Genomic DNA, 24,979 nt, shown 5'->3' on the forward strand with positions numbered 1-24,979 from the left:
TGTATTGACCACATGTGATTGGATCACCCGAAACGCATCTTAATACCAGGTGGAAACGGGGTCTTTGACCAATTAATTTCCATTTTCTAGTAGTTCGGGAGAAAAAAAACAAATAAGGATTTTAAAACGAACTTTACAGGGTATATGTACTCACAAAGAGCAATTTCTAGCCAGTAACATATTTTAGAGCACAGGACAAGAAAAATGGATATGGAAAATGGACTTTATGATATTTTGAGATTTAACTAAATTCCATGACTTTTCCAGGCTTAGAAATTCCCATTTAAAAATTTTCCATGACTGTGGGAACCCTGTAAGATGCCATTATGTCAAAGAAAAACACCAGGACATTGCGAACGCAAGGTTTTAAATTAATTTATATAAAAAAAGCATTTACCCACTGAAGCTTATTAAACATCAATCTTGTTTTTTTCCCGATTGTTTGAAACATATAATCTGTAAGCAGACTGAACAGAATCAAATCATTAAAAGCAGACAGAACCAGCCTACACCACAACGCCAACACAGCCTAAAGAAAACAGGAGAAAAAAGAAACAAAATGGTTTAATCAAGTGCAGATCTGGTCTCTTTTGTTTACATGTTTAATTGACGGCTCAGGTAAGTTTCTCTCGTCCGGTACATGCAAGTTGGATGAAATCGGAAATGACACGTCCACTCTGTTTTCTGTGCAAGTATGAAAATACATTGGTGCAACAACCCAGGTTTGCCTGTACTTGACAGATTTAAAAACAACAACAAAATCAAGGAAATAAATTTTTTTTTACACACATTTTTGTCCATTTTAGAAAAGTTTCACAACAGAAAGAGACACAAACAACTTTTCAAATGTCCCGTAACTTATTCTGCCTGTATGCTTCTTATTATATATATATATATGATTATTACTTTTTAAAATGTCTCTAGAAATGAAAACACGCCCAGATCCTAAGGCGCACGTATGAACGACAAAATACGGCATATATCCACTTAATAATAAATTGTAGGGGATGCTGTCAGACATTGCGTACGATGGACTAGCTGCCGAATATTTTGATCTCTTTAGCTGACGTCAGGTCTCCACACACATTCCTAGCAAGCACCGTTTAAAAAAAACAAACAAATAAACAACACACACTCGACACTGGGCTGTGAAAAACCTATTTGTGGTTCTCGGTGTGTAATTCCATAACGTCGTTCCATTCCAGGACATCACGTTGGCTTTTCACCCTCCGCGAGCGCGCTGCCAAACTTTGGAATGTTGGATTGGAGCCCGTGTTCCGCTGTCAAAATGAGGAAATTCAGATTCCACAAGTCAGAGTTCTGTAATTCTCAGTCGACTGTAAACAACACGAGTTCCGGAGTTCCTGAAGTCGGTTGGGTTCCAAGATCAGGCTTGGACTTCCCAAAGAGCGAGATTAAAGCATCAGTTCACCCAAAAATGAAAATTCATGTCATTTCAAACCTGTATGACTTCATTTCTTACTTTCCTCAAACACAAAAGGAGATTTTTTTGAAGAATATCTTGACAGCTCTTTTCCTTATAATGAAAGTGAATGACATGCGGGTGAGAAAATGACAGAATTATCATTATTGGGTAAGCTATTCCTTTAAGTCGGGTCTCTTGTTCTTGTTGGGATCAACATTTCTTCACCTGGAAGCCCTCCCAGATGATGTGCGTTTTGTAGAAGATGCTTCCATATTTGGGCATTAATTCCAAAAATACACCATTACTACTCAGAACGGAATCCAAGCCAATCAAACGTCAACCTCCGAGTTTATGAAAGTGTGTGATAAAATGCCCACAGTCATGGAACACATGGCAGTTGTTCTGTTTTGAGGAGCAAGTCTTTGTTCAGTCGGCTCTTGATTAATAACACGGAAAACCGGCAGCTTGTCAGAAGAATTGCCCACATTCCGGCATGAAGTTTTGATGCATTTGTTTACATTTCAATTGGGTTTTCATATTCTTTTTTTTTACGTAAAAGCTTCGTTTTTGGCACCGTGAGTTGAAGAGAAACAGTTATGGCAGAATGAGAAAAAGGAAAGAACTCATGGCAGAGATGGACAGAAAGTGTCATTGTGTTTTGAGTAACTAGGCGTGGTTGCCGTGCTGGTTGTGGGTGGAGTCTGTTTGCGGAGCGGTTCCGTTCGCGTCAGACGTGGACTTCTGCTCGTCTTCCTCAGTTTTCAATCGTTTGTTCTCGGGTGGATCGCTCGCTTTTTTTTCTCCGTTCTGACGCTTCGTGGGGAGGGAGGCAGACGCCGAGGCGTGGGCGGCCAACATATGTAAAGGACTCGACACTGCAGAGAGAGAGAGAGAGAGAGAGAGAGAGAGGGAGGAGGAGGTTTAATATTGAATAGTTTAATTTTGTCAATATAATATTATATAATATTGAACAAAGAATGATTAGGCCAGAGCATACGTTTTTTTTTATTATTATTTTTAAAATGACACCATTTTTAAACAATGTAATGATTAATAGCGAATTATTACAAATAGATAATTCTAACTTAATCATTTTAATAATTAACAAGATATTTCATGGAACTGACACTTTAAAGAGATGTTTAAAGGTTTCATAGCTGTTATTTTGGCCATTATAATATAACATACAGTGCATTCAGACCCATTATTTTTTTCAAATTTTTTTATGTTGCAGCCTTATGCTTAAATGCTTTGCAAATATATTAAAAAGAAAAAACTGAAATATCGCATTGACATGAGTATTCAGACCCTTTGCTGTGACACTTGAAATTGAGCTCAGGTGCATCCCATTTCTCTGGATCATCTTTGAGATGTTTCTACACTTTGATTAGTCCACCTATGGCAAATTCAATTGATTGGACATGATTTGGAAAGGTACAAACCTGTCTATATAAGGTCATATAGCTGAAAATGCATATCAGAGCAAAAACCAAGCCATGAGGTCAAAGGAACTGCCTGCAGAGCTCAGAGACAGGATTGTGTCGAGGCACAGATCTGGGGAAGGCTACAAAAAAAATGTCTGCTGCACTGAAGGTTCCCAAGGGCACAGTGGCCTCCATTATGCTTAAATGGAAGAAGTTTGGAACAACCAGGACTCTTCCTAGAGCTGGCCGCCCGGCCAAGCTGAGCAATCGGAGGAGAAGGGCCTTGGTAAGAGAGGTGACCAAGAACCTGATGGTCACTCTGGTTGAGCTCCAGAGATCATGTGTGGAGATTGCAGAAGGACAAACATTACTGCAACACTCCACCGATCTGGGCTTTATGGCAGAGTGGCCAGACGGAAGCCTCTCCTCAGTGCAAGACACATAAAAAAAGCACCTAAAGGACTCTCAGTCTGTGAGAAACAAGATTCTCCGGTCTGATGAAATGAAGACTGAACAGTTTGGCCTCAATTCCAAGCGTCATGTCTGGAGGAAAGCAGGCACCACTCATCACCTGCACAATACCATCCCAACAGTGAAGCATGGTTGTGGCAGCATCATGCTGTAGGGGTGTTTTTCAGTGGCAGGTACTGGGGGACTGGTCAGGGATGAAGGAAAGCTGAACGTAGCAATATACAGAGATATCCTTAATGAACACCTGGTCCAGAGCGCTCAGAACCTCAGACTTGGCCGAAGGTTCACCTTCCAACAGGACAATGACCCTAAGTACACAGCCAAGACAACGCAAGAGTGGCTACGGGACAACTCTGTGAATGTCCTTGAGTGGCCCAGCCAGAGCCCAGACTTGAACCCAATCGAACGTCTCTGGAGAGACCTGAAAATGGCTGTCCACCGACGGTCCCCATCCAACATGAAGGAGCTTGAGAGGAACTGCAGAGAAGAATGGCAGAAAAATCCCCAAATCCAGGTGTGCAAAGCTTGTCAACCCAAAAATACTTGAGGCTGTAATCGCTGCCAAAGCTGCTTCAACTAAGTACTGAGTTAAGAGTCTAAATACTTATGACAATGTGATTTTTCAGTTTTTTCTTTTTAATAAATATGCAAAGTTATCAAAAATCTGGTTTTTGCTTTGTCATTATGGGTTATGGAGTGTAGATTGATGTGAAAAATAAATACAAATAATTTAAATCATTTTAGCATAAGGTTGCAACATAACAAAATGTGAAAAACAAATGAAGGGGATGCTTTCTGAATGCACCGTATATACAACATTATATAATACAAAGGATGATTAGGACTAAGTATATGTGTTTTAAACGAAATATTTTTGAATATTCAGTACTAATGTATTATTAATAATAGATAAATAATTCTATTAATCAACATGTAACAGACTCTACACTGCAGAATGAGAGATTTTTAAAGATTTCATTTCTGTTATTTTTGCCGTTATAATATAATGAATATTTGTATGAATACCTGAGTTGGTCTGGCTCTTTATCGCTGTGGCGATGGGCACTACATGAGTGCCATTCTGGGCGATGGTTTTAATTGGCAGTTGGTGCTGGCCCAATGGGGCTTGCTGCACTATGGTAACCGTCTGAAGGGGCGTGGCCGCAGAAGTGGTGTGAATGACACTATTGGCTGAGCCTATAGAGGCGTGAGAGATACCGGGGACCGCCTCTACCTTCACTAAAAAACACAGAAAACATGTTAGTTACTGTCCATAAACATGAGATCCAAGAGATTAAAATCCTGGTTTATTTTTGCAGATGCTTTATTTTTTTAAAAGTGACTTGGGGCGCTTCACGCTACTAGTCCATCTGACGTCAGCATTTGGTTCATTTGTATAGTGTAACGCTGTTATGTGAACTTGTCTCTCAACAGTCAACGCAGCGTGATGAAACATCTCACCTTTGACCTCCTCATGTTCTCCGTTCTCCTGCATTTCTGTTTTGATGGCGGTCACAGTACTAACCGCCATAGCTGGGATCTGATGCACCACATGCACCGTCTGCATGAGCGGCTGCGCAGACATGGAGGACGTGACAGGGGTGGCCACCGTGTACGTGACTGGTTTGATCGTCTGCGCTAACGGACGCTGGACCGCGATCAACACCGGCTGACTGCCGATCGGAGATGCTGAGAAATAATTACACACTCAGTAAAGTCACTCGAACTATACGACAATTAAAACAATTAAAGTACTTTGAAGACAAATATTACACAGTTTTGAAATATGATCTGCTTCTGCTTCCAAAATCTGCCTCATCAGGCCAATACAGATAATACCTGATAATAATAATAATAATAACAAAACAAATGCTAATATTGGACAACACCGATGTGGTCACAGACATTCTGTGTATCCTTACTAAACATCAATAAAAAAAATACAGATTATGAATGTCTAAGAGTAACAGATAAGTGTAAAGATGAATTTTGTGTGTGTGTACCTGTGGTGTGCTGGGTGAAACGGGCCTCTTGAATCACGGCTAGTTTGGGCTGGATGGTGGCAGCAGCAGGGGTTGGGACAGGGGCAGGGGCGGGCTCGGACTCCATGGAAATAGGCGAGCCCTCTCGAGATAGGCTGTCGGGGGTCTGGACACCGCTGGAGTGGGCGGAGAGAACGCCTGAGTGATTGGGTGATGCCGGAGCGCTTCTGTTGTGAAAGACCAAAACATCAAGATTCAATTCATGTACATATGCAATATTTAAGATCTTGGTAACCTGTGCTAAACCAGAAAGTCTGAAAAAAATGTTTATAGTGATTGACCAATATTTCGGCCAGGCCAATTAATCGGCCATTATTTGGTCATTTTGAGAATATCGGTATCATGTGATAACTGTAAATTGTGTAATTTGTATAAAATCAGGTGGTTGGAACATGAGCGAAACGAGTTTGTGTAAATCGTTCATAAAACCAATTCTCACATAGTCACATTTAATTCAATGCAAATATTTTAATTTCACAAACTAAAATTTCTTCTACTTGTATTTGTGTAAATCGTTCAAAAACCATTCTTACGTCTATTGACGCATTTAATTCAATGCAAATATTTGATTGATTTTAATAACTACTTAAATTTGTTTGGCTTGTATTTATGTGTTAATCATTTGTAAAACCATTCTTTTGTCAATTGTCGCATTTAATTCAATTATTTTAGTAAGCATGGTCTTACGAACTACTTACACAAATTTGTTCTGCTTGTATTTTCATGTAAATTATTCGTAAAACCATTTTAACGTCACTTGTCGCATTTAATTCAATGCAAATATTTTAATAATTTCATGAAATTCTTAAATTTGTTCTACTTGTATTTCTGTGAAAATCGTTCGTAAAACCATTACATCTATTGTTGCATTTAATTCAATGTAACGATTTACGTAAGAATGGTCTCACAAGCTACTTACACAAATTTGTTCTGCTTGTATTTCTGTGTAAAGAAGGCCTGTTCACATCAAAATCGTGACGATTTTGCGAGACGAAGCTCTGACGGAAGGTCTATTCACAAAGAGTCCGTAAAAACATTACATGAAAAACTATTTCACCCTGCTGTTGTCATACCAGTCTCCTATCCGCACCCTTCAGCTGTTAGAGATTAATATAATGAACGTTGTTAAATCATTTATTTACCTAATTCGGCATAACTGTTTCATTATGTTCTTTCCATGGTGTTGATGGATTCTGAGGAGTATATAATATATAAAGAGTGAGATAAGTAAATAGCACTGTTGCATATTTATTTGCACAAAACTGACTCCTAAACCATATCCTCTTTTTATAATGTCTGGATTAATGCCTGGATAATATAACACAAGCTACAGTGATATAAATACTGTATATAAATGTGGAATAATGTACATTAAGAATAACAGTAGACTATAGTTTAAAATAGGAAACTCTGGAAAATGACAAAAATCTCTTATCTCATTGGTCAGCCAGTTTTCATCGCAGTCCGAAGAAAAATTAAATTGGACCACTCTCCGTAAAAAAAAAAAACCTTCGGATTGTTGGTGGCCGATTTGTCGTACTTGGTATGAATAGCGCCATCGGAATCCATTGTTCCCGTTAAAAAGCTTGTACGGAACAAACAATTGCACCGAAAAAATGGACATGGTGTGAACAGGCCTTATGTCATCCATAAGATCATTCTTACTTTTTATTTTATTTTCGCCCCAATTTGGAATGCCCAATTCCGAATGCGCTCTAGGTCCTTGTGGTGGCGTAGTGACTCGCCACAATCCAGGTGGCGGAGGACGAATCGAGAGCGAGACCCACATTATAGCGACCACGAGGAGGTTACACCATGTGACTCTACCCTCCCTAGCAACCGGGCCAATGTGGTTGCTTAGGAGACCTGGCTGGAGACACTCAGCACGCCCTGGATTCGAACTCACGACTCCAGGGGTGGTAGTCAGCGTCTTTACTCTCTGAGCTACCCAGGTAAGTGCATTCTTATATAAATTGGCTCATTCATGAGTGAGGTCAAGTGTACATAATTGTCAATGTATTACATATATATTTCTATTGGTCAAGGGTCAGTGTAAGAAACATCACCTGGACGAGAGTGGTCCCAGCGGGGTTCTGAAGCAGGGGACACCTCGTGGCCGCCGTTTCCTGAATGCCTGCTCCACAAGTTTACTCTCAGACGAGGGGTCTATCCTCCAGAATGAACCTTTACCCGGCTCCTCCTGAGAGCGTGGGACTTTGATGAAGTACCGATTCAGTGACAAATTGTGACGAATCGAGTTCTGAAATACAAAGTTAGGGATCAGAATGCATAGCGAATTATTCACTTAACTTACGTGTTGAGTGCCTGCAGCTGTCAGGAGAGTGTTTAATAGTGTACAAGATAAACTCAGCGTTGGTACTGACTTGCCAGCCCTTATCTGCTGTCCTGTAGTACGGGTAGTTCTTGGTGATGTGTGTGTAGATGCCGTTTAGTGTTAACTGCTTGTCCTGCGCCAGCGTGATCGCCTGAACGATCAACTGAGCATATGAGTATGGAGGTTTGGAGTCATCCTAAAGAGAGAGAAAGAGACTGTGACCAATTTTGGCTATAAGATGCTCTTAAATCTAACTTTTTTCCCCACACTTCTCAATAGTGGACAGGTGGATTTTTCAACAATCAATGCCAACGTCAATATTGAGAATGCAGGGTGGGCAATGGCCAAAATAATAATAATTATGCATAATGCAATCTCATGATAGAAAATAAGAAATTAAATTAAAACCTACCTAAATTGTTTTACACAATATTAAGTCAAAATTCCCCATGAAAAATGTGCATCATTTATTGCCACGGCTGTCTGTTAGATTTTGAAATGTATTATGTTCGGAAACTTGCAAATAATCTTAAAATGGCCGATATATTTATATGCTAAAATATTACATATTTACACTATTTATTTGTATTAAATATGGAAACAAATGAATGCACTTTAAGTTGATTTGGATATTTAGATGCATGCATATTTGGAATATGGTTATCGGCAGATGCCGATATATCGGTATACCATTATATAGAACATTAATTACAAGGTCTTTAGGGGATAAACGTTTTGCCCATTAGTTCCTGGGACACCCCAACTAAAAACTGATCATGCCATTATGTTAGTCATGGTGGAGCATCATACAGTAGCTGAGTTCTGATGTTTATAATGAGATGTGAAAATTGAAAGTGAAAATTTCACCTTTGGACTGTCTCCTTCCGAGGCGTCTTTATCGATCTCAGACTGTGAGTTTTCGTTCATGAGTTGTAGGTCAGGCACGATTCGGCCCATCCTGTACCCGGACGACCCGGCACCACGCGGACTGGACGGACAGGAATTAGCAGCACTGATGAGAAAGAGAGAAAATGCATTACCATCCATCCACTCCAAAATCATTTTCTAAAGCTGAGAGATAGAAATAGATAGAACGCAGGGAAGTTTAATTTCCTTTGAAGGACATGAAAACTGCCGTTCTTTTGCCTGGGAGCCAAACTCAATTAAATTATATCATAAATGCCATATAAAGGACACAGCTGCAGCCATGATTGAAAAGGTCACTCGAAATCACCAACTCAAATTAAGCCAACGATCCTCCACTAAATTTCACAGTGGGTGCGAGACACTGTGGCTTGAAGGCCTCTCTTGGTCTCCGTCTAACAGACGACCAGGTGGAGGATCGGTGATGATCTGGGGGTGCTTCAGCAAGGCTGGAATTGGGCAGATTCGTCTTTGTGAAGGACGCATGAATCAAGCCACGTACAAGGTTATCCTGGAAGAAAACTTGCTTCCTTCTGCTCTGACAATGTTCCCCAACTCTGAGGATTGGTTTTTTCCAGCAGGACAATGCTCCATGACACACAGCCAGATCAATCAAGGTATGGATGGAGGACCACCGGATCAAGACCCTGTCATGGCCAGCCCAATCTCCAGACCAGAACTCCATTGAAAACCTCTAGAATGTGATCAAGAGGAAGATGGATGGCCACAAGCCATCAAACAAAGCCGAGATGCTTGAATTTTTGAGTTATTCCAGCAAATATTGATTTCTGAACTCTAAGTTAAAACATTAGTATTGTGATGTTTATAAATGAATATGAACTTGTTTTCTTTGCATTATTTGAAGTCTGAAAACACTGCATCTTTTGTGTTATTTTGACCAGTTGTCATTTTCTGCAAATAAATGCTCTAAATGACCATATCTATATTTGGAATTTGGGAGAAATGATGTCAGTACTTTATAGAATGAAACAAAAATGTCCATTTTACTCAAACACATACCTATAAACAGTAAATCCAAAGAAACTGATCATTTTGCAGTGGTCTCTTCATTTTTTCCAGAGCTGTATATAATGAATATTTTATATATCGAGTGTACCTGATAGTACCAGTGGGTGAGGGCAGAGGGCTCATGAGATGAGAGATGTTATCTGGAATGTTGATGGTTAGAGGAGAGATCTGCGGATGAATGGCTTTCACTGGAGACTCGGGTTCTCTCTTCTCACGCTTCACGCTCGCCAGCGCCGTGAACGTGATCTTTATATTCGTACTGGGGAACCGGAACGTGCACCTGAGAGAGAGAAAAAGATGATAAATATATCAAATTATGTCTGTAAAAATAGCCAAAAAAAATAACATTTAAAATAGAAATTAATCTTAGAATCTAAAAGTTTGCAAAGCATAAAAACTTGTTGTTATGGCAAGTGACAGTTCAGTAAACTGGCTCTGGGGGCATCCGTACTGTTGAGCCCTGCGTAGATTTACACGATTACACTTATAAGTGTACAATAGGGCTGAAACGACTAGTCGACGTTATCGGCAACATAATTGGCGACAAAAAATGTCACTGTCGAATAGTCGTTTGATCACATTAAACTTTAATGGTGGCACACGAGAGCAGCACTGCAGCTCGCACCTGACTGAGGAGAGGAAGAATTACACATCTCACAGTCCAGATGCACTCTAAACTTTCCAAACAGCTTCAGCTAATGTAGATCGCAAAGTATGAGGGAACAAATAAGTAAATACAGAAGCACTCTCGGTGTGGAATAAGTAGAGCCGGAGCTCTTTAAAGGAAACACCCCGGCGTTACATCTTAAATGCAGTTCTATTTAATGCGTTATAGCTTTATTAAAGTTCAAATAGTACGGAAGCAGGTCATGTAAATAACTACAAACTCCGAAACTGGCATTTCTCTGTGGGGTCAGCGCCTCTTCTATGAGTTGTGGATGTCCCAATCTAATGGGGAGAGATTGAAACTGCACCCGGCTGATGCACATTCTGTCACGGGACGCTCATCCCTCGAGCAGCTAGTTTATAACGTGATGACTCGAGACTAATTGAATCATAATATATGTGTCACTGTGCATTTCTTATCGTGAAGAAAACTGTCAATACGCAGCTTTATTAATAAGAGAGAGTTTTTTTGTGAGTTAAAGGTGGATTGAAGTGAACAGAAAGGTGAGAGAGTCTTCCCCCATTATACACGACAACAAAATACGTTTTTGATTTGTTTTTGTTTTGACTCGTTTTCCAATATAAATATCTAAAACAACATGCATTTACTTTAGCAGCTATACTGCAGAGGACAAAATTGTTATCTGAGAATGCTGAATATAATATAAAAAATACAAACATTATAAAATATCTAAAAATCCTTTTAGACATTTAGATCTTAAATATATGTATATTTTGTCTTTACTGCACTCACAGAAGTATAAACAAGTGAAAAAATACACTTATATTTAAGATGCATTCTCTTAAAGCAAGTCTAAATATCGTATCAGTTGCTTCTCAAGTAAATGCATTTTTAGACAATTTTAAATGGAAAACAAAGACAAAAACACTTGATAACAACAGGATTTTTTGCAGTGAATTTCTTCACTGAATTAAAAAGTATTTTTCCTTTAATTCAGTGAATGTATTTTGTCCTCTTTATTGTTAGTAAGCATGTTTAATACAACCTTTTAAGTCGGGGCACAAGCTGAATAATCAGTTAAGAGCAAATGATTAATCGTCAAATAGTCGAATAATCGTTAGATTAATCGATTATCATAATAATCGTTTGTTGCAGCCCTAATCTGTTGACCACAACCTCACTATTCATCTTGGTTCAACTACACTAACACCAACCAGAACAGCCCGGAACATGGGAGTGGTGGTAGATGACCAGCTTAATTTCACCTCACACATCTCATCAACCGCCCGGTCTTGCAGATTCGCACTTTACAACATCCGGAAAATCAGACCTTTCCTGTCTGAATATGCTGCACAGCTCCTGGTCCAAGCTCTGGTCATTTCAAGACTGGACTACTGCAATGCTCTGTTGGCTGGCCTTACGGCTAACACAATTAAGCCACTGCAGATGATCCAGAATGCAGCAGCATGTCTGGACTTCAATCAGCAAAAAAGGGCTCATGTCACCCCACCCCTGATTTCACTCCACTGGCTACCTGCAGCTGCCCACATCAAATTCAAGGCTTTGACTCTGGCTTTCAGGACAGCCAATGGAACCGCACCCTCATACTTCAATTCACTTCTTCAGGTCTATGCTCCAAATCGCTCTCTTCGATCCATGAACGAGCGACGCCTGGTGGTCCAAAGCGGCTCAAAGTCTATTTCATGATCGTTCACTTTCTCTGTTCCTCTGTGGTGGAATGAACTTCCAACCTCCACTGAAAACATTCAAGAACCAGCTGAAAACACATCTATTTCACGAGCACTTAACCAACCCACGCTAATTGCCCTTACCACTGCACTTAATGTAGAGAGAGAAGAAAAATCCTTGTCTGCCTCTTTCATCTGTAGTAGCATCTTTACTACTCTAGACACTGTGAGAAATTGGCAGACTGATACTGCAGATGTTGCTAAACTTTGTATGACAAATTGCTTGATATGTGTCTCATTTGCAAGTCGCTTTGTCATTTAGCAGATGCTTTTATCCAATGTAAATATACGCATTATGATGAACTAACAATGAACAATACTTTGAACATAATTACTGATTAATAAATGCTGTAGAAGTATTGTTCTTTGTTCTTACATTAACAAATTAACTAATGCTAAGCAGTACAACTTAAATGCTGTAATTTCTACCAATATATTTTTACCTTTAAATGTATATGTTAACATTAATGCACTAATGAACAATATTTGTACAGCACTTATTCATGTTTAATGTTATTTCTACAAATACAAATGCATTTTTAAAATAACAAATAATAATGAACTACCATAGTAAATATTTAAATGAACATTAACCAAGATTTATAAATGCTCATAATACCTAATGCATTAAAAACGTTAATGTATAAAGCTTTATTAATATATAAAACTCAAGAGTATCTGTGATTAATCTGTGCAGCATTAAAGCTTCCTCTGTTTTCCAGGCAGCCATTCTGAGCACAATTCCGTCATAGCAACCACGAGAGGCTCTTTAAAACAGGAATGTTGGGATCTCAACACCACCCCCCCCTCCACCCCCCAACATTCCTAAATGTGGGTGGCGTGTGTGTATTTGTGTGATTCGAGCAAGCTTGTTCCTGCATATCTACACCCGACTTACAAGACGCAAAGCATGTCGATGTGTTTTTCTACCAAAACACGGTTTGGCACAAAAAATTATCTTATTTGGTTTCAAGAACATTTTATGACATGTAAATAGTATCACAGTGAGTAACCTGAACTTCAAAACCAATCTATTATCAGAATGTGCATGTAAAAGACGTGGAAAACACGATGAATAACCTAATCATAAGTGAATAACTCCTTCACCAACAAACGGAATTGCAAAAATAAATAACATCTGCCATTGGTCGAATAATCATATAGTAATTTTCCTACAATCAGAGAGCATTACAAGAGAACACATTTTATACAGATGGAAAACTGATAGCTTGGTCCATAATTATGAAAATGCACCATAGTTATTCCATAGTATCCAAAGTTTTAACAATTATATTTGTAATAGTTCATGGTAACAATAGGTAAACCCATGCATGCCTCCTCACTACCATGATTAGTAACTATGGTTTCTATATAAAGAACTATGGCATTTTTGTAATGAACAAACAGTAGTCCAAGGGGCCGTTTACACGACAACGTTTTCAACTAAAAACGGAAAACTTTATGCATTTTAGCTGTTAGTTTACACGAAAACGGCGTTTTGGGGCCTGAAAACGCAAACTTTTGAAAATGGGTTTCAAAGTGCAAGTTTTTGAAAACGATGCCGTTATCGTCTCCGTGTAAACGTACAAAAACACGAATTTGTGAAAACAATGACGTCATGCGCACGCGTATTACGTGTTCGGTCTATAGGCATGCGCGCGAGTACTTCAAAATGCATGAGACAATCAAAACTACAATGGCGGACTACAGGACTGTGTTTGTGCTACTCAAGATTTTGAGTTTATTGACGCTTCTCCAGCAAAGTAATTGTAGTAATAAAGCAACCTCATCGTCTGTCCAGACAAAATTGCTCGATGCTTTCGCCATCTTCATTGTTTGTATTCACCGCTCTGTGGAAGAATGCTTATGTGCGCAGGCGCGTAGTGTTTCTTTACAAAGTGACATTGCCAACTACTGGCCTGGCATGCATAATACAGCGTTTTTAGTCGTTTTCGCGGATCCGTGTGAACGGGGATCTTTTTTATAATGTTGTCGTCTATACGCGAATCTTTTCAAAAATGCAAAGGAAAAACGTTTCCGTTTTTAGTACATCGTTGTCGTGTAAACGTACCCTAAATACATTTAGAAACAACTACCATAGGTAAATACAGTACAGTTAGTTTTACTGCAGTAAATCCAAGGTAAAGTTTTGTAAGCATTGGGATCTGTGAATTGAAAAGCCTTCTAATTTATTTTTTCTCCCATTTTCTTTGTTAGTGCCATTTAGAATATGGGTGCTGTTTGTTTTAAATTAGTTTCATCACGAAACCATAAGAGTTTTACAACAGACAATTCTGTACCTTATTCAAACAGATCTTGCGATCCCCACCGCACATCTCACTGCTTCGCAAGCGCTTTTAAAATAGTCTGTTCGGTTGAGGCCAGTTGGCGAATTACCGCACCTGCTCTGCCCTCGTGCTGCTATGATTAAGCCGTGTTGATAACTGGCCCGTGTAGCGCTGTTTCGCTCCAAAACATAAAGATGACAGAGGAAGGCTCATTTATATTCACGAGGAAAGCGCTAACTGATTGTTCAGTGAAACGTTGCGATCCCCAGCCATCCTACGTTTCAGGAATGAGCTCGCGAGCCACTTGAAATTAAGCGAGTTTGACACATGTTGTTATGCGGTGACGTCATTGTGAGTAAGTGCGTGTATTTGTGTGTGTGTGGTCTCTTTCTCAGTGTACTAAGCACACAACTGACTGGTGCTGGCAAGCGTTATGTTGCATCAAGAATATTAAATGATCCATGTGAAATCCCAAGAGCGGCACTCATAGTTGAGCAGTGGCGCAGCACTGCTGCAAAATGCATATAGGGGAAACACTGGAAATGAGCGGTGCATTTGAGTGTCTCATTCAATTAAACTGACTGTCTCACTGTGCAGCACCGTGGACCATACTCAGAGCAGCTCCTGAACAGCACGTAAAGATGAACTGCTTCAGAACCGGACTTAAACGCTGTGATGCACGCGCCGACTGTGGAGATTGGCACCAAACTCGCGCAAAAATATAAATGAGGATTTTAGTGAACGCAAAGCGGTTTCGCTTTCATTTAATGATCGTGTAATGGCAACTGTTATTTGTCGTTGTGGGTTCATACGCACAGTTTTATTGACACACAGTGACACAGAGTAGCCCCGTCACGCCCGAGAACACAGAATCTCAAAGATCTTTCTTCATGTGAAATAAGGGCTCATGGCTTTAATCGAAGAGCATTAAAGTAATCTGTGAAAGTGAGGAATTTTGGACAGAAAAATTTACTATTGCATACTTTAATATACTATAAATTAATATAATATATAATAGCTATCCATGTTACATGACAATTACAATTAATCATGACAATTAATCGTCAGCTAAATTTCATAAACGTGAAAGCCCTACTGGTGAAAAAGTGAAATAAAGCTACTGCCAGACACTTTAGCAGAATTTGATCTAGTAGGCATTGATTGGTTGGTGGAAAGTGGGTGTTCGATACCAGAATGGAGCGAAAAGTATGATTAAAAATATGACGAAAGTAAAATATATGTAAATAAAAAGCTTTTTTTTTTTTATAATTGGGTATATTAACCAACAGATAATTTTTCAGATGATCAATTACTAAAACAGTCGTTAGTGTTAGATATTATCGGTTTCCTTCTAGAAGGTTGGTGCCGTTTTCCACCATCAAGAGAAGAACGTACCGAGACTATTTCGCCCACTCCAGGCTTCAGGTTTATCGGTGTTCAACCAATACCGTTGATATATTTATTTGCGATTTGCTCAAAACCAAACTAAACTAAACCTTTGCCCAACCTCACTGCAGCTGCACGTAAAACCATCGCCGTTAATTACAGTAAAAGTGTGAAAAAGACCACCGTGAATTACGGTTCTTTTTGCACCACAATGTAAGCTTTGGCTGCGCCATTTCAGCACGAGTATTTTGCCTGTAACGTCAAAAAAAGTAGTGTGATTTCATGTAACTAATAGGGATGCACCGATACCACTTTTTCACTTCTGATCCAATTCCGATGTGTGTGTTTTATTTTTGCCTCTTTTTTTTTTTTTCAACTTGCATCTGGACTTTAAAGGATTCAGATCTCTTTTTTGTTCAATTCAGTTGTAAGACATCAGCCCACTTTTCATTCGCACAGTTATTTTTTGGAACCCATTCAACTTAAATATTGTTATAAATTGTAAACAAATACTACTGATGACAATAATAATAATACATTGATATTAATATTATTATTATTGACTTAATTTTAATTTTAAATACAACAGTAATATATTTAAATCGTGCACTTTTTAAACCCTCACGCTTTTATTTTGACATTCTGAACTCTCCAGGAAGTCCTGTATGTGTCTGTTTGTAGGCAAGTTCACAGTAGTTTAATTCGCTTCTTATTCAAATTCTAGAACATTCCGTTCTAAATGCATATTAAGTGAACCGAACTATTGAGCAACTACATCTGAGATGCTGTTCTTGAGTAGCGCTCAAATATTGCACACGCGTGAAGGCTAAAAATATGCGCGAGTGTATCACCAGCCTGTGCGTGAGTTTGTGTTAACAGAGCAGTGCCATTCACTAACGCGCTGGCGCTGCGCATACTATATATTTACTTATTAAACACAGCCTTTTGTGATTCACAGAGCTGTCGCACATCTTCAAGTGGCTTTGAATAAAATGCACGAGTCATATGAACTACTTCAATGGTGTTTTTATGGTTCTTTTATGTCATTTTTGGAGCTTGACAGTAGCGAGCATGACTAACACACAGTATTGGATTTGGATCGGGCTTGTCGGTCCAATACCCGATCCGTCTAAAAGCTTCAGTATCGGAGCTTATACCAATCCAGGTATCGGATCGGTGCATCCCTAGTAACTAAACTACCACGGCACTATTAAAACACACCCAACACCATGAAAACTGCCGACAACAAACAATCAGCCCTAGACAGACAAATTCACAAACCTGCTTATTTTGGCTATTTTGACTGTGCTTTAAAATACAAACTCCACAGATTCCATCTGCCCATGACATCTGCCGAAGCATCAGCAGCTCTTTGTGCTGACAGACACCCAATTAGAGAATGACTCTTCACTAATGAAATGCTCTTTAATCACTTGATCAATATTGTCACTCAAACAGTCGCTTCCTCAGATATGCTGTCCATTATAGTCCATGCAAACCATCTGGACATACTCCACGTCTCAGATGGTGGAACTGATTGATATTGCAGTAATGTGGCTCTGTTCTAATCGTTAGTGAACTGGGAGACTAAAGGCCAAAGTACACTTGCACGTGAAGCCCAGATTTTCACGACACGCGGACAGTCCTCGTCGGTACGTATCAGTGGCGCATTCATATTCAAACTATACAAAAGAGTATTCTTTGAAAGGCAACGCGGTCGACCAGGCGCAATCTGATATGCATAAAAACGAAGTATACCCGGGCCTTAATGAGCAAAACATTAAGCACGTATTACACTTTGTAGACGCACTAAACCACTCGTAAAATCATGATGTTTCTTTAGAGCAAGTTCAATTTATTTCCATGAATCCTTTCAAAGTTCAACCTGCATGATTCAATGAGTCAATTCAAAAATCTATTTGTTTTGCATTATCGCTCAAAAATGTTCACGGACGTCTCAACGTGTGGAGAAAACATGACTTATTTTTACTGTGTTATCGAAGGAATATTCCATATTCAATACAAGTTAAGATCAATCGACAGCATTTGTGGGATAATCTTGATAACTACAAAACTATGTTGACTTATTTATAAAAAAAATTTTTTTTTTTTAAATAAAAATCGAGGTTAGCCTATAGTGAGGCGCTTACAATGGTAGTGCATGGGGCTAATCTGTAAACTTTTAATATACTCACTGTTTCAAAAGTTTAGCCACAAGATGAAAACCATGTGTGTGTTAGCTTGATTTTAATGTGATAAAATTGCCTTACTAATCTTTTCTGTGTAAAGTTATTTCCGATTATACAACTTCGTTGCCATGATGCCAAAATCCCTAAAACGACCGTAAAAATATTTGATTTAAACAACTTTACAGCTCAAAACATACACAAGTTTTAACACAAGAAATAATGTATGTGATTTTATAAAATGGTAAGTTTCACATTTTTGCTTTTAAACCCTTTAAAAATTGGCCCCATTCACTTCTTTTGTAAGTGCTTCACTGTAACCACCATTTTTGCTGCTTCTTTATTTTTTTTAAAAAGAAAAGGAAGCACGAGTCAAAAAACATTTGTTCTGGTCACCAACATTATGCCACAAATGCTGTCCATTGAGCTAAACTTGTATTGAACCCGGAATATTCCTTTAAAAACTATGAATCCAACCGGCTACAATGGCTGTTTGAAAAAAAGCCATTTCAGAATAAATACATAAATATAAAAGACATGGAGTATTGCAAAAAAGCTGAAAAACATCATGTTATCGCTATATTTTTTAGCTTTATTCCCCAGCCCTATATGGGACTGGAAAGTAGGGATGCACCGATCATGACTTTTCACGGCCGATACGATTGACGATTTTTTTTCTTTAAGCAACAGACAAGAAAGAATGAAAGAGTTCATCAAAAAGATGTTTATTTGCTCTTTTACAGGCCAAACTGGCCTTAAATGAAAAAAATATCTGTAGCTAAGTGAAATTAGAGGCAACAACTGCATATTAAGCACTAGTGGTGCACCAATCAGGAAATTTGAGGCCGATACCGATCTCCGAATTTAACACTAAGATCGGCCAATACCGATTTTTTTCTTAAAGTGCCCTTTAGTTGCCACACTTTTGCAAGTTATATACTGCAGTTATAACAGTAAAATGACGGTAACACTTTACAAAAAGGTTCCATTTCTTAACATTATTTAACAACATTGCTGTAGTTAACATGAACTAATGAACTTAGTTTCAACATATACATATACATTTTTAAAATCAAAACGGCATATTCATGTGAATTACATAATGTCAGAAAGTTTAAATTTGTGAATGCTTAGAATTGCCAACAACTCACCCTCCAAAGGCCACTCTGTTATGCTTCACTGGCTGAGCAAGTGCTCATTCATTAGAGGAGCGGTGTATATGTGATTCCCTGCGTGCTGCAAAAAAGATCGGCCCTAAATCTACGCAAGATCAGCCGATCATGGATTTAAGACGAATATCAGCCGATTCCGATCGGTGGACGATCGATCGGTGCACCCCTACTTGAAAGAGATAACAGCTTTGATGAACACTTGTTTACATTTCCCAAAGCCCCACAAAGACTTTACAGCAGGGGTGTCAAACATACGGCCTGCCAAGGCGTCATCTTCGGCCCGTGGGATGATTTACGGAAAATATAAATAAGTAATGTTTGAAAACATTCACGCTGATTTAGCCTGTAACTTGGGTAAGATGTATTCATACTATTATATTATTAGCAACAGCCGAACAGATAAACATTTAAATTTGTGGTGTTGCATGTAGCTATGTTATAGCTTGCATGATCAGTGGAATTTCTTTTAATTACGCGGGACATTCAGTGCTCGCAGAGTCACGCGTATCAGCGAACACCACGCACGTCTGAGGGTAACAAGTTCAATGGCCACACATTCCCACATTGAAGTTTCTCTCATGGACAGATAATGACAACATGGACAGGTCCAAGGATAAATATTAGACGTAATAGCTGTTGCATTGTTTCCGTCCCATTGAACTATTATTAATTTTAAGCAGGTTTCAGTTTCTTGGCGTTCGGTTTCAGATGGTTTATTGAGGCTAAAGCTCCAGCCAGAGCAAGCGGTTCTCTCCTTTTCTTGTAAATATTATTGTTTGATTCCCTTCAACTAATTGTGTGTATTTGTGATGCAACCTCTTGTTAATGAAATGAGTAAATTCCGTGTTTTTCCTTTTGTTCAGAGTAAAATTAGCACCCACCCACCCGCCAAATGTGGATATGTTATGAGCAGTGGTGGGTTATTTCTGTGGCGGGCGACTTTTCCAAATCTTGGAGTGATGTGACAAGAAATGTTGTCAGACACAAAGACACACATTTGAAGAAACACACTTGATTATAATTTGAAGAACAGACGAAAGAAAAGCTGTTAATTCGCTGTGTATTCAGAGGCGCTGTGCCGCCCTTAAGTGCAACACTTCGCATTGAACATATGCATACAGAGTCAGGGCTCCAGAATGCAACTAATATGGTCGCTAATGCGACCAAAAATAACTGATTGCTACAATAATTTTAAATCTAGTCGCCAATGGCGACAGTCGGGTTGTGTGCGTTCATATGCAGTTTTGTCAGATGATATCTTGTGAGTTACTGAATACATCTTTAGAGCGCGCACCACCAATGTGTCTCGAGCCGCTTTTCACCCATTCTGTTTCTGACAAGCTCGCTGCACCGCATGCAACAACAAACCCAGCGCGAGAGAGTCGAACAAATGACTCTTTTGAACCGGGTCTTTTTCATGAATCATCCGAAAAGTACTGCGGGTTTGAACTCAGGAGCTCAGTCTGAGATGAGCTCAGAAGTTACCGTAGACTTTTTCAGTTCAAACCAGTCTGGCCAGGCGTTTCCGTCCACAGAACTGCCGCTAAATGGATGTTTTTTGTTTTTGGCACCATTCTGAGTAAATTCTAGAGACTGTTGTGTGTGAAAATCCCAGGAGATCAGCAGTTACAGAAATATTCAAACCAGCCCATCTGGCACCAACAATCATCCATGTGATTATCTAATCAGCCAATCGTGTGGCAGCAGTGCGGTGCATAAAATCATGCAGATACGGGTCAGGAGCTTCAGTTAAGGTTCACATCAACCATCAGAATGGGGAAAGATTGGATCTCAGTGATTTGGACTATGGAATGATTGTTGGTGCCAGATGGGCTGGTTTGAGTATTTCTGGGATTTTCACACACAACAGTCTCTAGAATTTACTCAGATTGGTGCCAAAAACAAAAAACATCCAGTGAGCGGCAGTTCTGTGCATGGAAATACCTTGTTGATGAGAGAGGTCAACAGAGAATGGTCAGACTGGTTTGAACTGACAAAGTCTACGGTAACTCAGATAACCGCTCTGTACAATTGTGGTGAGAAGAATATCATCTCTGAATGCTATTCTGAGATGCGGGTTGGCGCTGTTTTGGTGGCACGAGGGGGACCTACACAATATTAGGCAGGTGGCTTTAATCTTGTGGCTGATCTGTGTATATCAGCTCACTGGCCTTTTGCACAGCTAAATGTGATGCCACATATAGCCTAAACATGAACAGAAACAAGAAGTGTTTTGCTAAACTATGCAATCACACAAAAGGTTTAGCTAGTATTAGACGAGTTTAAAAATGCTGAAAATGGCTTTGTTATGCTTTCAAGCCAGGGATTGTAGTGTGCAACAGATTTTATTTATTTATTTATTTTTTATACTGAGGTATGTGGGTCACCCGTTAAAAAAAGCACAAGGATACAAGTGTACTGAAGTCTGACGCAGTGATTTGACGTTGTGCAAAAAAGATGAATGTTGTGTAGGTTTGTACCTCTCAAAACTATTCATTAAACTGAATGGAATCAACATCACCCTATATAGTCAAAATACAAGCCTACATACAGGCCCAAAACCATGTACACAACAAACAATCACCAAAGGCAGCATTATAGCAAAATCACAAATACTCAAAACAGGTAACACCTCAGGACAATATTAACACACCCATTCTCAGATCTTCTCAAGACAAACATTAACAAATTAGAAAATGAAATAACACGTTGAGTTATTAAGAAATAAAGAGCATATGATGCATTCAGTAAAAATATTAGCACCACACTCACAGTTTGCACACACAACACACATCTCACCCACTAAGTGTGTTTACAAACCAGCTGACCATAAGCAACACCCTACACTCATTCAAAACACAGCATGCATTTTATCTTTCCAGCACACATTTTCTCCCAGAAGCCAGGTGAGGTTTGATTGCATCTGATTGTACATGCATATCAATTAGTTTCCAAATATGCTGCTGCAAATGCCTATAGTGCCCAAAAAACACTTCACTTGCCAACAACACCCATATACGCATTCCACGACTGTCATGCCTTAAAACTGTTGCATGCACCTTTGATGCCCAAAAAAGCAACACATGCATATGACGCCCTAAAACTGCTGCAAATGCCGCTGCACAAGCCATGTTGCACAAAATTGCCAGCTAAATACTATCCATGCATGTCATGCCCCAAAACTGATGCATGCATTTTGATGCACAAAAATGCAACGCATGCATTTGACGCCCAAAACCACTGCAAATGCCTTAGGTGCCCCCCAAATGCTGCTACACAGGGTACTGTCACCCAAAATTGCCAAATAAATACTATCCATACCTGACCTCCCCCAAAACTGATGCAAGACTTTGATGCACAAAAATGCAACACATGCATTTGATGCACAAAACTGCTGAAAATGTCTATGGTGCCCTCAGAATGCTGCTGCACATGGCAATGTTGCCCAAAATTGCCAACAAAACTATCCATGGCTGTTATGCCCCAAAACTGATGCATGTACCTTTGACGCACAAAAATGCAACATGCATATGATGCCCCAAACTGCTGAAAATGTCCATGGTGCCCCCTCAAAATGCTGCTGCACATGTCAATGTTGCCCAAAATTGCCAACTAAATACTATCCATACCTGTCATGCCCCAAAACCGATGCAAGACTTTGATGCACAAAAATTCAACACATGCATTTGATGCCCAAAACTGCTGAAAATGTCTATGGTGCCCTCAAAATGCTGCTGCACATGCCAATGTCACCCAAAATTGCCAACAAAATACTATCCATGCCTGTCCTGCACCAAAACTGATGCATGTACCTTTGACGCACAAAAATGCAACACATGCATATGACACCCAAACCTGCTGTGAATGCTCATGATGCCCCCAGAATGCTGCTGCACATGGCAATGTCACCCAAAATTGCCAACAAAATACTATCCATGCCTGTCCTGCCCCAAAACTGATGCATGTACATTTGACACCCAAAAATGCAACATGCATATGACGCCTAAAACTACTGCAAATGACCATGGTGCACCCAAAATGCTGCTGCATGTGGCAATGTTGCCCAAAATTGCCAAGCAAAATACTATCCATGCCTGTCATGCCCCAAAACTGATGCAATACTTTGATGCACAAAAATACAACATGCATATGATGGCCAAAATTGCCACAAATGCCTCTGGTACCCCATAAATGCTGCTGCACAGGGCACTGTCACCCAAAATTGCCAACAACTTAGTATCCATTGCCTGTCTTGCCCCAAAACTGATGCATGCACCTTTGATGCCCAAAAATGCAACACATGCATATGACACCTAAAACTGCTGCAAATGCCCATGGTGCCCCCCAAATGCTGCTGCACATGCCAATGTTGCCCAAAATTGCCAACAAAACACTATCCATGTCTGCCATGCCCCAAAACTGAAACATGCACCTCTGAAGGCCAGATAGTCTGCACAGACATATGACACCCCAAAAGGATGCTATCCAGCAAACAAAGAACGTTACCCTAACTTTAGCGTATAGTTATATCTTGGGAACCAATTCCTAACGTTCTAGGAACGTTATTTTTAGGTTTTAGATTTGTATAACCTTAAACTAGCGTTTCCAGAAACTATTTATTTTTTTTTTCTGGGTACACACCTATGACTCCTATGACGCTTAAAAATGCTGTCTATTTAGGGAGTTCAGCTCACTACGGTTTGAGACGAGGCCACAGGCTCTGAAAGCGAAACAAAAATGGTGCAAGGCAGGAAAACGCGCACGTGCTCCCGGTGCGGCAACACAACAATAACAATGCTAATGGTGATTATATAAAAATGGTGATAATAGTTTATAAGATGAAGGTTATAATAACTCACAGTCTCGGTAGCTGTAGGGGAGGCGCCCCCCGCCGCAGAAACACGCCGTCCACGAACACCCCGTTCTTCCCTAAACACCGCAGATAGAACTCCCCTCCTCCTCCGGGGCTCGTGTCCTCCGGCGCGGCGGTGAAGATCTCCAGGTGCCGCCGGGAAATGAAGCTCGAGTGGCCCATGCTCACGTCCACCGAGCCCTGCGACGAGTTCCGACCCACCGTCACAGAGCGCTTCTTCATCACATACTCAAACTCGCGGCCCTCCAGCCTTGCCATCGCTGCCATCTTAGCGAACGCGTTCGGATCACGTCCCGATAATATGAGCGGAGAATGAGGAGCGGGGCGAAGTCCTAAAAGTGCCCAACCGGAGAAGCAGCAGCAGCGGCGACGACTCGACCCACCGCCGCGATACACCACCAGAGAGAAAGAAGACAGAGGATTAGCCAATCAGAGTGCGCTGGGGGAGGGGCTTCTGTGATTGACGTCACCAATATCCAATGAGAAGCGCGATAAGGAATGCGGTACTTCAATAATAACCAATGAAATGAGCAACATGGAGGCTTTGACTGACTTAAGGTCGGTTGCGCTGTGCTCAACACGCATGTGTGTGGTGGTTTGTAAACACTGGCGAATTACTTTGATGGAAGTTTAGTGTGCTTTATAAAGATATAAACAGCTCTGTAGCTCTCACTCAAGGTGCAAAGAGGTATTAGACAAGGATGTGGTAGCTCACATTTATTATTTATTATGGTAGCCGAAATACTGTCTATTTTACTTAAAATGGGCAACATATCTGGCCTTAATTTAGAAGGGAATCATTTTATTGTCAGTCAGTTTGCTGATGACACTACTCTTTAAAAAAAATAAATAAATAAATAAATAAAATAAATGAACAGCAAATACCCCCAGCACTTCAGTTTATTAAGATTTTCTCAAATGCTTCAGGTTTAGTATTTAATATGTCCAAATGTGAGCTATTGGCCATCCATGATCATCCTAATATAACATTGTATAATATCCCAATTAAAAACGAAATTAAATATGTAGGTATCTGGATATCTAAGT

The 24,979-nt window shown here is 39.8% G+C and overlaps 1 protein-coding gene across 1 annotated transcript; it reads right to left on the bottom strand.

The window, feature by feature from the left end:
• Positions 1-359: 359 nt before the first annotated feature.
• LOC127451983 (forkhead box protein K2-like) lies at positions 360-24,332 on the bottom strand. Its single transcript, XM_051717086.1, has 9 exons — positions 23,919-24,332; positions 9,740-9,931; positions 8,566-8,710; positions 7,748-7,894; positions 7,430-7,623; positions 5,325-5,530; positions 4,783-5,010; positions 4,348-4,560; positions 360-2,301 (listed from the first exon to the last, which is right to left on the bottom strand). Exons 1-9 carry the CDS (start codon positions 24,197-24,199, stop codon positions 2,093-2,095), a joined length of 1,815 nt encoding a protein of 604 aa, XP_051573046.1. The 5' UTR covers positions 24,200-24,332; the 3' UTR covers positions 360-2,092.
• Between the last annotated feature and the right edge of the window lie 647 nt (positions 24,333-24,979).

The sequence above is a fragment of the Myxocyprinus asiaticus genome, chromosome 14 (genome assembly GCF_019703515.2).
Source record: "Myxocyprinus asiaticus isolate MX2 ecotype Aquarium Trade chromosome 14, UBuf_Myxa_2, whole genome shotgun sequence".
Classification (NCBI taxonomy): Eukaryota; Metazoa; Chordata; class Actinopteri; order Cypriniformes; family Catostomidae; genus Myxocyprinus; species Myxocyprinus asiaticus.